The following is a 15351-nucleotide window of genomic DNA, read 5'->3' on the forward strand; positions in this document are numbered from 1 at the left end:
GTCCAGCCACATTTCATAATAAATGTTTATCCATTATTTATACGACAACATACTCCATAAAGGAGTGATGTTGTAATAAAGCACAAAGCAGTCATGATGTGGCAAGCTTCGGAAGGTTAGGACATGGGCCCTGAAAACTGTGGGACCTGTACTGAAACCTGAAATCACCTTCTATCCCCTAATAAAACAAAGAAAGCAGTGTAGTAATCTAATACATTTACTTTATATTTCAAACTATAACTCTGCTCCTTAAAGCAAATGTACCGCTTCCTTACCTAAACACTTGATTCTGAAGCCTTCAGAATAAAGTCGAGCTGCGTCCCCCATATTTGTATGTCAAGAGACCAGCATAGATGACAGGAACCAGGCAGTGATTTCAAAAATGGACTTTGCCACCGGATCTACGCGCTGGCACTGACTAGGTGATGTAAAAAATGTTTTGGTAGTGACATGGTACATTCGCTTTAAGGGTGCCTTCACACATACCGACTCACAGCAAAAAACTCGCTGCGAGTTTCTGCTACCAGCCGAGGTCCTGGAAGGCCCCTATCACTACATACAAGCAGTGGTCTGAAAGACCGCTGCGTGTATGTAATGCAGCCGCCCCCTTAACCCCTTCGGCTCCCGCACCGCTCTGCCGCCCAGCCAATCAGTGGCTGAGGCTGGGCAACACACTGATTAGCTGGGCGGCAGAGCAAGACGCCGGGGCCATGTGCAGCCAGAGCCAGGTAATGTATGGAGACAGCGGTGCGGGAGCCGAAGGGGTTAAGGGGGCGGCTGCATTACATACACGCAGCGGTCTTTCAGACGACTGCTTGTATGTAGTGATAGGGGCCTTCCAGGACCTCGGCTCGCAGCGAGTTTTTTGCTGCTAGTCGGTATGTGTGAAGGCACCCTAAAAGCAAATGTGTCACCACACAATGTATTCTTTAAATAAAGTTTTTATGTTAAATATTTTTAGGATTTTTTTTGGTGTTTTTGCTAATTTTTTATTTTCCTATCTTTATTATAAAATATTCCAGAAATCTTGCAGTTTTCATTTTGGCCACTAGACCTAAAACCAAGCTGTTACTTCCAGTTCTGTACAGATCATTTCCCGGCAGTGCTCCTCTTATTACTACAGACAGGAATACAGTGACAAGGGACACCAGTATATGGATAAAAGAGGTATACACGATAGCTGTTCCACATAACTCAACTCTTTACACTATGTAAAGGTCACTAAAAGTGTTGAATGAACTTCATGAAAGTGTCCAGATTGGTTTGATGTTGGCCTAGTGAGTCCTGGAAAACAATATTATATTCCTAGCATTCGGGTTCAGAGAAGTTGCCGAACCAGAACACTTTTATGAAGCTTAGACAAGATGGCAGCCTCCATAATAGTGTTCCAAAAAATTAGTATAGAAATGATCCATTTCAGAAAGTCCATCCAATGTCAAAGGAACAAGAGGATTTTCAAACACTTGAAAATTGTTTTTTTCCCGTAAAAATTACGATAAGATTTCATAAGAACGGAGAGGAAGAAAGCCTGTCAGACAGAGAAGTATACTGTGTAATATGTGAGGAGTGGCAAAAATATTTTAACGCAAGTAGTAGAAATGTCCATACTGAACAGCCCTGAAAGACACATCCTGGTTATCTGCACAACCTACAGGAGCAGAATCCCATCAAATCCCAGCCTCGCACCCCGGTGTGTGCACCAACATTATCATACGTAAACTTTACACCCCTACAGAACAAGCTTTCCAGTTCCTTAAAATATCACTTTCTTGATGATCTCATAGTTTTATCACAACACAAAGCTATTACCCAAGGGGTGTGAGTAAAAAGAAAATGTGAATAGCTGGTTTCACTATTCTGTGAACCACATGGTCATTGAGACAGCTTCCATATCCGCTTCTTCTGACATCACTTATTACGATTCTCAGGTTGGGGGGGGGGCCCCCCCCGGCTGGAACAACTGCTGTAAAATTATTACTGTAAGGGCTATGCTCCAATGAGCTCTTAAAACAGAGTGCTGTGTGCACCGCCGAAAACCTACGCCAGCTGAGGACTGGAGTAGGTTTTCGGCGTACATTTTGGCGGAACGGATGATAAATCGCGCGGACTCTGAGTCCGCGCCCTCCGTTCCGCCCACTCTCCGCCCCCTGGCGTACTCGGCGGAAAGTGCCGATTTGCGAATATTTTATTCGCAAATCCGCCATTTTTGCTTAAAAAAAAGATGCAAATCGGCACTTTCCGCCGAAAATCATCCATTCGCCGGGTGATACATGTGGCCCTATGTGTTTTCAGCATACGTTTAGCGGATCTTTTTTTTTTACAAAAAAATAGTGTCAGCATCGTTTTTGTGTCCATCAAAAAAAAAAAAAAGGCGTCCGTTTTGCTCCGTTTTTTTTTTTTAGAATGGAAGTCAATGGAAAAACGGATCAAAATGGATGCACACAAATGCATTCGCTTTTTGCAAAAAAAAAAAAAAAGGATTGCAAAAACGCAGTGTGAACCCAGCCTAATAGAGGGGTCTGTGGGAGGTGATACATAGTGCTGTCTAATAGAGGGGTCTGTGGGAGGTGATACATAGTGCTTTCTTACAGAGGGGTCTGTGGGAGGTGATACATAGTGCTCTCTAATAGAGGGGTCTGTGGGAGGTGATACATAGTGCTCTCTAATAGAGGGGTCTGTGGGAGGTGATACATAGTGCTCTCTAATAGAGGGGTCTGTGGGAGGTGATACATAGTGCTCTCTTACAGAGGGGTCTGTGGGAGGTGATACATAGCGCTCTCTAATAGAGGGGTCTGTGGGAGGTGATACATAGTGCTCTCTTACAGAGGGGACTGTGGGAGGTGATACATAGGGCTCTCTAATAGAGGGGTCTGTGGGAGGTGATACATAGTGCTCTCTAATAGAGGGGTCTGTGGGAGGTGATACATAGTGCTCTCTTACAGAGGGGTCTGTGGGAGGTGATACATAGTGCTCTCTAATAGAGGGGTCTGTGGGAGGTGATACATAGTGCTCTCTAATAGAGGGGTCTGTGGGAGGTGATACATAGTGCTCTCTAATAGAGGGGTCTGTGGGATGTGATACATAGTGCTCTCTAATAGAGGGGTCTGTGGGAGGTGATACATAGTGCTCTCTAATAGAGGGGTCTGTGGTAGGTGATACATAGTGCTCTCTAATAGAGGGGTCTGTGGGAGGTGATACATAGTGCTGTCTAATAGAGGGGTCTGTGGGAGGTGATAAATAGTGCTCTCTAAAAGAGGGGTCTGTGGGAGGTGATACATAGTGCTCTCTTACAGAGGGGTCTGTGGGAGGTGATACATAGTGCTCTCTAATAGAGGGGTCTGTGGGAGGTGATACATAGTGCTCTCTAATAGAGGGGTCTGTGGGAGGTAATACATAGTGCTCTCTAATAGAGGGGTCTGTGGGAGGTGATACATAGTGCTCTCTAATAGAGGGGTCTGTGGGAGGTGATAAATAGTGCTCTCTAAAAGAGGGGTCTGTGGGAGGTGATACATAGTGCTCTCTTACAGAGGGGTCTGTGGGAGGTGATACATAGTGCTCTCTAATAGAGGGGTCTGTGGGAGGTGATAAATAGTGCTCTCTAAAAGAGGGGTCTGTGGGAGGTGATACATAGTGCTCTCTTACAGAGGGGTCTGTGGGAGGTGATACATAGTGCTCTCTAATAGAGGGGTCTGTGGGAGGTGATACATAGTGCTCTATAAAAGAGGGGTCTGTGGGAGGTGATACATACAGATAACATACTTATCCATGCTTCTGAATTGTATTCTTGACAGGAAAACCTATGTTCCTCGTTTCTTTTTTGATAATGCTTTTATGAAGATTCTCACAATGCATCTGGTTTCCTGTATGCGGGTTACATAACAAATACACAGCTCCTTTCTCAGTGGGTATATCTGGCAGCCTGCCATGTACTGTGTGTATGCTGCCTCTGCACTATGGATCTCACAACAATAATCCTGTAACCTCATTTGAGTGCTATACACTGCATGTATATATCAGGGTACTATATACCACAGTGTAGCCTGCCTAGACTACTTATGACTACATTGGGTCTGTTTTATGTGGACACAGATTATTTGTGGGACATAAAGTGCAGTAGACTAAACGTTCATCTAGGGCAAAAGAAACCTATACCGGCTATTGGCTACGTAATGAGCATGTTGCAGTATACATAGGAACACATTTTATGGCATCCCCAAGATCACTGGTGGGGGTCTGAACGCCAGGACCCACAGTGGTTCTGAGAACAGGGATAAAACTGTTCCCAGAATGGACAAAGTGCAGAACGTGTGCATGGCCACTAATCCATTCACTGTATTGTGCTACCGAACATTGCTAAGGGCTGCTACCATTCCTCAGAAGCCCCAAAGAGAAACAACAGAGTTCTGGTCATACACACTCAGCCCTCTATTCATTTAAAGGACAATTTTCCTTTGTTCTTGGTAACGTTGGGGTCCCAGCAGTTAGACCTCAATGATAAGCTTGTTATGGGATTTGTAAAGCTTTTATCTGAATATTTGCCAAGGTTAAAGAGAATCTGTCGCTCGGGGGGTTGAGGGGTGGGGTGCTTTAAATTGCTGGAGCAAACATGTAGCCGAATAAATATTCCTCATTTCTCTCTTATTGGTATAATATTTCTTCATGTGATACTTCAGAATAGGTCTAGGGCAGGCATGTCCAAACTTTTTTCGAAGAGTGCCAAATTTGATGAAGTGAACATGTGCGAGGGCCGACCATTTTACATGCTACATGCTATATGCTTTATAACACAGGCAGATAATAGCAAGCTGGATACCTGGGGGGCCGTAAAAGTTCGGAACGCGGGCCGCAAATGGCCCTCCGGACGGACTTTGGACATGCCTGGTCTAGGGCTACACAGACTTTTGCAGTGCTGGATAGCTGCAGTCCGCTCCATAGTAGCCCAGGCCTAACCTAGCTGACAGTAAGAATCGTATATAACGACTTGACCCTCTTATTTCCCGGGTTAGTAAACACAAGACTGTTTACTGCTCCTCCAACAGAAGTCTTGCAACGTCACCAGAAACATAACTATTCTGAAGCAATCCCAGTCTAGAGTGCGTGCCTCCAGCACTGTGATACTGCCCTGCAAGCCCCATCCACCAATACAGATAAAACACAGCTATTCACCACTGGATATGTGGTAATCACTCAATATCTCAGGAACAGTCTTGCAATAAGCTGAGCCGGGAAGGAGCGAGGAGGAGGAGGAGGAAGAGGCATGTGGTCTCTGCAGCATACAACTGCTTATTAATTTCTCACACAAAAACTAATATTTGTGGCCTTAAGATGGTGTACGCAGCTCAGTGCTCCACCTACGTTCTGCTGAGACCATGAGCCAAGCAGCAGAATGCATTTCTCTGGAATTTTCCTGCATTATAGTTACCAGGAAATACATCAGTAACTATGGTACAACGTGTACTTCAAGCAGAGGTCATTTTCACACAGGAAAGGCAGGAAATCCCTGAAGTGTAATGTGTCCACTCTGTGCAGCTGCATATTGGGTAAGTATACGGTGGAAGGAGTACATTTTATGAATCAACCCAAGATTTACCAATCCTGTCTGGACAGAACCACACATTTTTTGTAGCGCATCATCATAGACAGAAAAAATAAATCTCCTTTACTTTAATAAAAGTGGCCATTAATAGAAGGAAATTGATTGTTCGCCCTTTGCCCCATGTCATTTATTAACCATCTTTCTAGGACAGCTATCTCCTGCTCTCCCCATTCACATACACGTTCAACATAACTGAACTTGTACTCTCTATAGTGAGAAGAGGAACATGCTGTTGCCTCTCTGAAAGCAAGAAGGCCTGGCAGATTAAATCCAGCATGCTCGATCCTTCTCTCGTCTACAATATTTGTCAGTGGAGAGTCTAGAGGCCACTACACACTTTATAGAGTTAAGGCCCTATTCCACTAACAGATTTGATTATCTGCCAAAGATTTGAAGCCAAACCAAGGAACGGACTATAATCAGAGAACAGGTCATAAAGGAAAGACTGGATTATTCCTCTTTTTAAATCCACTTCTGGGTTTGGCTTCAAATCTTTGGCAGATAATCTTTCGTCAGATCTGTTGGTGGAATAGGGCCTTTAGCCAAACTCACTGAAGTCTGCACTGTTTTGCCTAAAGGGGATATTCTTTCCTGAAAGGTTGTTCATGGACATCTTCCCTGAATAAAAATTTTAAACACAGCAGACTTCTTTCCTGATTTTGTTAAAGTTCATCTAAAACAGTAGCTCGTTGTTTCCTTTCACTGGGCAATCATTGTGGCTTAAATCATCCATTTTTATTAACATAATCTAATGTGTAAGGGTTCCATAAAAGGGGTTTTCTGGCCATACAACAGGTTTTAGGGTGTGTTTACATAGATTTGTCAGACAGATTTTTGAAGCCAAAGCCAGGAATATATTTGAGAAGAGGAGAAATCTCAGTCTTTCCTTCATTACATGTTCTCCGTTTATAGTCTGTGCCTGGCTTTGGCTTCAGAAATCTGTCAGATAAATCTGTCTGTCTAAACACACTATAATGGTGCGTTTACACAGAGATTTATCTGACAGATCTTTGAAGCCAAAACCAGGAACACACTATAAACAGGGAACAGGTCATAAAGGAAAGACTGGGATTTCTCCTCTTTTCAATTCCATTCTTGGCTTTGGCATCCAAAATCTGTCAGATAAATCTTTCTGTGTAAACGCACCATTACACCAGAGGAGCTTTTGAAATAAAAAAGGAAACCAAACTCACCTGTCCTGATCCCCCACAGCTGCTGTTCCCTGCTGTCCACTGCTTCGACGGGGGATTTTTTTTAGTTTAAAGTACCACACTCCAGTGTAAAACCTTTTGCATGCCTAGAGAACCACTTTAAAACTGGAAAAGTAACTATAGACACAAAAAGCTAACAACAAATCTATAAGGCTGTGTTCAAACAGGACCCTGACAATGCTGCAATGAAACTGCAACATGTGATCCTAAAACATCAGTAACAAGTAGATCATTCTCCGGTCAAACAGATTGAAATAGTCAGTGATTAATTATTTACGAGCTTGATGCTAATTTATGATTCATGCAGCATATATGAAGAATCCACATTGAGGATGTTGTGTAAGTAAATGTTTGTAGCCAAGTGTCATACCATCAGCACAACAAATCCCTACAACAGCCAATCTTTCTGCCCGGCATCGGAGAAAATGGCCTTGTTATCTACAGAAGACACAGTTCTATTCTTATTCTCTAAATTGCATGGAAATTAAACCTTGGCTATGATGGTTGCTATGAACAACACAAGTACTTTTCTAAGAGGCAGTGATGACACATTTAAAGGGAAACAAGCAACAGATGAGAAGACGCTAACCTGCTGTTATGTTTCCACAGAGCAGGGCACACTAAGACTGTCATTTTCTTACCGTCACCCTAAGCACTGTTGGTGTTGAATCTTCCATTTTATCAATATGTAAGTTAGGCAGTTTGGTGTACTGGGGTGGTACTACAGCCCTAAGCGCACAATCCCCGCTGCTGGTCACCGCCGCCTCCTCAGATATTCATCCAACACTCTGCAGTGATGAAAAGCCAGAGTAAGTGACGTCACTGCAGACTCCTACCCCAATATTCTGAGGGTGAACTGAGGGTGGTAGTACTATCCCCACTTCACAAACAGCCCCATTTGCCTATTGCCTATATATACGGACAGCAGCTCCCTATGCCTCAAAGAGCTAAAATAAGACTCCCCTCCTCCAGGCTGTGCTACCCTGCTCTGCGGTGAGTATGTCCTTAAGATGGCCGACATGGAGGAGCATAGGACCATGCCCCGCCCTCTGTGTCCTCCATAAACATATACAGGCTCAGTGGTGGACACTGGGGGGGGGCGTGGCATGGTCACATGCTCCTCCATGTCGGTCTTATAGACAGACTCACCCTAGAGCAGGGCAGCACAGATTTTAGCTCTTACAGGGAGCTGCTGACAGTATATACAGTGAGTACAGTTACTAATACTATACACTGAACTATTTTACTATAAAGTGGCCAATCCTTTCAATGAGAACAGTGCAAAGGATCTCAGCATCCTGTGTTCTATGAAAGTTTTCCAACTTACGTCTCCAATTTACTAAAATTAAGGCTATGTACACATTTGCAATCATATAGCTTAGCCCTCATTCACATGATATTTTCAGGGCTCTGTGAGGCTGTACATCCAAAAGGTATGCTCAGACCTATAAGTCAAATGTAGGGTATGGGTTTGGGAAACTGACTTGATATAGTCAAAATTAGACTGTGTGTGTAGGACTAAGGAAACATTTGGTCCATTTAAGTCTATGGGAAGTAGTGGAGACTGCCTGTGGCATCAGACTACACACTGTGTTACCATACAGACACACTGATCTGTCCATGTGCTGTGGCCCCAAACAGCAGGTGATTGTGAACTGAAATTTGCAAAGTGGCTTGAAGTTTCCTTAGACTGAACAATAAAAGAGTTTGCATTGCTGGATCACTGTGAGAAGCAGATGTCATGCCATTCAAGTTCTTCTAGGCTATTAAAGACAAATTTTACACTCGGAAATACAAGACAAAGGTGAATCTACAAAGAAGTAAAGAAAGAAGTTTTTTCCTTTATATTTCCTATTTATTTTGAATCCACGCCAACATTTTGCACAAAAAAAATTAACCCACAAAAAGGGTTTTTCCCCAACATCCCTTGCTTCTGAAACAAGGCTGTTATTTGCAATATTCTTTCAGGCCCACCCAGATATGGTGAATACACACTCACTAACCTTTACCCCTTACTGGTTATCCCACAATTCTCTTACAACTCCAAATGTATGTTTGCAGAAAGAGCAGCCCAGCACTATAGATCATATGACTGACTGCTAACTACGGTACTAAGGTGCAACCTGCTCTCTCCTGTGCACACAGGTAAACTGTAAAGTATAGTTAAAAAAACAAAAAACAAACACACAATAGAATGGGGTATTATGTTTTGACTAGTGTTGAGTGGGCCTGCCGAACTGTTTGGCTGTCAGAAAAACATAGATACAGCCATAGGCTTTATTCATGTTTTTCAGGACTCCCTAGGGCAGCATCCAACTTCTCCAGCCACCCGGAGTCAAACGCCCTGTGGTCAGGTTCAGAGAACGCTGCTGAACCCAAACAGTTCAGCAAGTCCGCTCAACACATTCATTTGAGTCAGTTAGTTGTATTTGCACAGACTTATGGGCCATGAATGTAAAAGTGGGAATATCCCTTTAAGAGATGACTTGGAGACGCCACAATTTGTATTGTACTACCATAGTTCAGAAAGACCAATGATAAAGAAGAACAAGTTCTATTTTCATCCATTCATACCACGGAATCTCCTGTGAGCATTCAAGGGATTCCTGGGCACACCACTTTGTAGATGTAGCTATAGAAATAACTATAGAAATAGGATTAACCCTGTCTTGCCAGAATCCTCACTTTTAACAACTAGAAAGTGTATATTTCACATTGTTTACTATTGTACTTCAGCTCTATAACACACTGTCGTTTCTGTACACCCGCCCTCACAATAACAAACCGTGTGCCAGCACAGTGATGCCTATCAAAAAGCCATGCCACAACAACTATGGATGTCTGATGTTGGGGAAATACAGGCCATAGCACTCAATTCCCATCTAGTGTTCTATTCTTCATATACATGACCATTCATATTCACTGTAATGTATAATGTATGGAATCAATATTACCACAGAGGCCTGGAAACACAGCCCTTGATAAATATAACAAAGGTTGATCCCTTGGAAAATGCAGTGTCACCAAGTAAGATATATACTGCCAAACTTTATAAGAGAAGCAACCGGCGAACACAAACAACTGGCTGCGCCTTTTATGTGCAATCTCTCCTGTGTAATATTAACCAGTTCTCAGCGACAACATGATCAGAGCACTGGACGTTTACCAGGTAACAAATCCATTTAAGAATTTTAACCCAGTCGCTGCTTGGATCAAACAAAGCAAGGCATGGCTGCATTGTACCAGGCACCATCTACCTATACTATGGCCTCACAAATACATACATGGTAAAAATACAATGGAAATGTACAGACGACAGTGACAGCAACTTCACAGACTTACCTGGAGTAGCCATTAGAAAAGACAGGCCTGCCTGGGTAATTTACATTCCCCGGGGTACTGTCCTCCCCAGTCCCATGGCACCTATTCCAAGGATCTGCAATGGTGGACATTTGTGTGCCCAAAGTAAAAATTGGCTTCTGATCTGGTTTCTGAGACATGGGGGAAGCGTTCAAGTCATAGTGGTACATTTGCCCCCCTGAAGTGCTGACGCCATGCACAGAAATTGCTGATGTTTTGTTACCAAATAGGCCAGATCCAGAAAACGGACCACTGCAATAAACAGGACTAAACTTTTCCTGTTTCACCACCCCTGGTGTACACAGCTCTATAAAGTCTTCTTTCTCAGTCTTGACGTGAGACAAATGTATTTCAGGGTTGGGCTGTAGTAAGTCCCCTACCCGATCACCTGCTTTGGGTGTACAATCCGGCAAGAGGAGAGGTTTGCAGTCCTCGGTCAATGCACCGGACCTCAAAAGAAAATCATCATCAGTGGTCAAAGGAGAAAGCAAGCCAACTGTGTCATCCTCAAAGATAGGGTCCAATGCCCATGGACTGCCCTTGTTATCCCGTGGGGAATCTGGGGGCAGGTCTAGATCCTGTAAAAGGTCAAAGGTGCTTTGGTCTTTGGAATACAACTTGGCAACGCTGCTCCCAATGCTGCCCCCCTGACCCTGTACAGAAGGGCTTGCTTGGGTAGACATATCACATTTGATGCCACCTTTGTCTTCAAAGCCCTCTGGCACTTTATCGGGAACAGGTGGCTTTGCCTGAAGACTGGCAATGCTCTCTTCCAAAAGCCTGAAATCGGTTTCTGCCGTGGGGACTCCAAGTGGAGCCTGCTGAGTATAACCAAGTTCGTTGCCCATTACTTTTGTGTCTGGCTCCCCCATATAGAGTCCCATTGAGAGTGAGACGGCCTTGGACAGGTCAGGCTGAGGCACATTGCCCAAACCATTCGCTGGGTCCACACTGACAGCCAGTTGCTGTTGTTGCTGCTGTTGCTGTCTTGTGTCTGGCAGTGCTGCAGGTGGTGTTGCACAAGATGTAGCAATGTTCACGCAAGCTCCGCCTCTGTAGTTTGTAAATATATCAATCACGTTCCCTGTCTTGTCGCTGTAATGTGCGCTCTTCACAGACTGAGATCCATTGGGTGGCTTTAACAGGTCTTTGGGATCCATCGAGTACCGATGTCTGAGAGGTGAACAAAAAAAAAAAGTGGAGTTAATAACCAACAAACACGAAACAAGGCAAACCTGAAATATACAGCCTGACCAGTGCTATGGTCGCCTCTGATTAACTCTTCATTGCCTGGAATGAGTGATACACACTTAAAGCAAATGGGGGAGCGATATCACTGCAATATTAGTAATAGGAATGATGCATACTGAAAGTATGTGCACACGGGGAGGCTGGAACGTTAACCCTGCACAACACAACCTTGTGGAAGCCAAAGCCGGCACAGTCCTCAATGCTAAGCAGATGCTGCGCCAATGCCACGCTCCCAGCAGCACGCTATTATACTTCAGCCAATTCGTATGGAGATACATTCATTATATACAGTCTCTTCCTCGTGGCTTTCATCTCATGACTCAAACACAATGGAGCTTTTACTGGAGAAGATGTACATGAAGCCGGCCCTGAGAGACAAACATACATTGTGCTGCTGTGTGACTAACGGAAGATTACCCATGCACAGCACAACTTCCTCATCTCCCATACTGTACACGGACGGCATGCCGCCCCGCTATAGGGAATAATACAGGCAGATTGCCGCTAAACCATCAGCTATACACCCAGCTGCTTGATGCCATCAGATTGATACATATACAGAAACACAAGACCGGGGAGGTTAGATACATTCCTGTTTCCTTCACTGAGGGATCAATCAGCGTCCAATGGAATAAGCCTCCCAGTGTGTCACAGCGTTAACCAGTCTGTGCTGGCTCTACAGCTGGTGCAAAACTACAACTCCCATCATGCCGTGAAAGCCTTCAGCATCATCCTCAGACAGTGATTTACCTCACGCTTCCTCATAACCACAACTCCCATCATCTGACCACCTTCATTGTAGTCATTAGCCAGTGATGATCTACCTCACGCGTCCTCATAACCACTACTCCCATCATCTGACCAGCTTCATTGTAGTCACCAGCCAGTGATAACTATCATTATTCCACAACTTGAGACTCTCCAGGAGGCCTGCAGGTCGGGAAACATTGACGTATGGGACAGGATATATATGTGTGTGTGTATATATATATATATATATATATATATATATATATATATATATCCTGAGATGACTGCCCCTTTGCTGTCCCTCTCCCTGTAATAGTCAGTCACACTGCTCCCCTATACAATGTGCTGCTGAGCAGACTGCCCTGGTGACTGTACTCGGCGGTCACGTGGCCTCCTCCCCATACACAGCTACAGTCAGATACATTAGATGACGCTGTATCCCACAGTGTGAAAGTTTCCCCACACCGACTATCTGTCACACCGCACATTCCCCGCCGATCACAGGGACCTGTTGCGGGGCAGACACACCCTACCGCAGCCGCCCCTCGCTGTACAGTACACAACGGGCGTCTATTAATACGCGCAGCGAGTCCGTGACGTCACGCAGGGCCCCGCCCCCCAGCCCGGGCCGCTGTCAGCTCGGAGGAAACAAACAGCTTCTCCTCCGTCACGGGGGGAATCAGCGCGCGGTGACGTCACGGCTCAGCAACCTGTGGCTCCGCAGCTGCTACTGCTGGAGGACTACAACTCCCAGCAGTAGTGGGTTACACAACGGCGGGAGGCCCGCATGGTTTAGTAGTTATACGCACCGAGCGGTGAGGTGGGAGTCCTGCCCCTTAGGACTAGAGGAGGCGGGGGGGAAAGTTCTCCGCGCCCGGGGTGTCAGCTCTGGGGTCGTGTACACACACGGCGGGGAAGTTACGCGACGTCCACATTTACCCTGAATAAAGTTGTGGCCCCGCGGTACCGCGTCACTTGCGGCGGGCGGCTTAGCACGCGTGCACACGGGGAAGCGTTTGCCCTTCAGCCGCCATTCGTTCCCCTGGAGCTGTGCGACTACTTACGAGTGCGGTAACGTCGCGTCCGATCAGCGGCTCCCGCTCGGCGTCATGCCCCAGACAGCACGGAACTTCCCCAGCAGCCAGCGGCGGCAGCGCACCGTGTGTACACGGACAAGAGTGAGCGGCGTCTTCCCGGGCTCATGACCGACTCGTCCCGTCACAGCCTCTGTCCCCGGCGGCGGAGTCTCCGGTTTGCACAGCTGTTCCGTCCAGCAGTCCCCGCCGCCCTCCAGCGCTCTCCTCCTCCCCCTGCCGGCGGCCCCCGCCCCGCACTGCTGACACTTACTCCTCCCGGCCTCACGCCCCGGGCATGTCTCTCGGGTGTCTCCTGTGGCTGGACGGTGCCCCCTCGGTGCGGCGCTCACAGCGGCTCCAGTGCGCGGTGCAGACGGCAGAGGCGCCCTCGGGCTTGGGAGCCGCCTATCCCGGACATGTAGGGAGGAGAGAGGTAGAGGGCGGCCGCCCGGCGGAGGGGGCTCTGCGTGCAGCTAGAGGAGGGAGGAAGGGAGAGGACGGGAGGCTGGAGGAGCGAGCGGGGAACGCTGCAACCTGTTGGCTGCTACCGGCAACTACAGCCCCGCGCCTTCCCCGGCCCTCCTTCTCCGCACGGAGGACCCGGAGCCCGGGAGAGGGACGTGTGAGCCCCGGCTGTGACTGGGGGGGAGGAGAGAGCAGTGTCACTGAGGGGGAAGAGAGAGAGAGAGCTGTCACTGAGGGGGGGGGGGAGAGCTGTCATTGAGGGGGGGGGGGTGAGAGCTGTCATTGAGGGGGGGGGGGGGTGAGAGCTGTCATTGAGGGGGGGGGGGGGGGGGGTGAGAGCTGTCATTGAGGGGGGGGGGGGAGAGCTGTCATTGAGGGGGGGGGGGGAGAGCTGTCATTGAGGGGGGGGGGGGGGAGAGCTGTCATTGAGGGGGGGGGGGGAGAGCTGTCATTGAGGGGGGGGGGGGGGAGAGCTGTCATTGAGGGGGGGGGGGGAGAGCTGTCATTGAGGGGGGGGGGGGGAGAGCTGTCATTGAGGGGGGGGGGGGGGAGAGCTGTCATTGAGGGGGGGGGGGGAGAGCTGTCATTGAGGGGGGGGGGGGAGAGCTGTCATTGAGGGGGGGGGGGGAGAGCTGTCATTGAGGGGGGGGGGGGAGAGCTGTCATTGAGGGGGGGGGGGAGAGCTGTCATTGAGGGGGGGGGGGGAGAGCTGTCATTGGGGGGGGGGGGAGAGCTGTCATTGAGGGGGGGGGGGAGAGCTGTCATTGAGAGGGGGGGAGAGAGCTGTCACGGGGGGGAAGAGAGAGAGCTGTCACTGGGGGGGGAAGAGAGAGAGCTGTCACTGGGGGGGGGAAGAGAGAGAGCTGTCACTGGGGGGGGAAGAGAGAGAGCTGTCACTGGGGGGGAAGAGAGAGAGCTGTCACTGGGGGGGAAGAGAGAGAGCTGTCACTGTGGGGGGAAGAGAGAGCTGTCACTGGGGGGGGGGAAGAGAGAGAGCTGTCACTGGGGGGGAAGAGAGAGCTGTCACTGAGGGGGGGAGAGAGTTGTCACTGAGGGGGGGGAGAGAGCAGTGTCACTGAGGGGGAAGAGAAAGAGCTGTCACTGAGGGGGAAGAGAGAGAGCTGTCACTGAGGGGGAAGAGAGAGAGAGCTGTCACTGAGGGGGGGGGGGAGCTGTCACTGGTGGTGGGGAGGAGAAAGTGAGTTTTCACTGAGGGGAGAGAACTGTCAGGGAGGAGAGAGAGCTGTCACTGATGGAGGAGAGAGAGAGAGCTGTCACTGAGGGGTAGAGAGAGAGCTGTCACTGGGGGGGAGAGAGCTGTCAGGGGTAGAGAGAGAGATAGCTTTCACTGAGGGGTAGAGAGCTGTCACTGAGAGGGGAGAGAGAGAGAGCTGTGTCACTGGGGGGGAGAGCTGTCACTGAGGAGGGGGCGCAGAGAGAGATAGCTGTCACTGAGGGGAGAGAGAAAGCTGTGTCACTGAGGGGGGGAAAGACCTGTCACTGAGGGGTAGAGAGAGAGAGCTGTCACTGAGGGGTACAGAGAGAGCTGTCACTGGGGGAGAGAGAGAGAGCTGTCACTGAGGGGTAGAGAGCTGTCACTAAGGGGGGGGAGCTGTCACTGAGAGGGTAGAGCTGTGTCACT

General features: G+C 47.8%; 1 protein-coding gene across 5 annotated transcripts in view; it reads right to left on the minus strand.

The window, feature by feature from the left end:
- NR3C1 (nuclear receptor subfamily 3 group C member 1) overlaps positions 1-13777 on the minus strand; it is a 107070-nt gene extending 93293 nt beyond the window's left edge. The window contains exons 1-2 of one of the 5 annotated variants that reach the window (XM_069971847.1): positions 13516-13777; positions 10150-11340 (exon numbers count right to left, since the gene is read on the minus strand). In XM_069971847.1, the coding sequence (XP_069827948.1) occupies positions 10150-11327 (1178 nt within the window). In that variant the 5' untranslated portion in view covers positions 11328-11340; positions 13516-13777. Of the gene's footprint in view, positions 1-10149; positions 11341-12168; positions 12235-12701; positions 12741-12977; positions 13161-13232; positions 13472-13515 lie in introns of those variants that run through there. The other 4 variants (XM_069971840.1, XM_069971856.1, XM_069971862.1 and 1 more) reach the window with 4 other exon arrangements.
- Positions 13778-15351: the final 1574 nt, after the last annotated feature.

The sequence above is a fragment of the Dendropsophus ebraccatus genome, chromosome 1 (genome assembly GCF_027789765.1).
Source record: "Dendropsophus ebraccatus isolate aDenEbr1 chromosome 1, aDenEbr1.pat, whole genome shotgun sequence".
Taxonomy (NCBI): domain Eukaryota; kingdom Metazoa; phylum Chordata; class Amphibia; order Anura; family Hylidae; genus Dendropsophus; species Dendropsophus ebraccatus.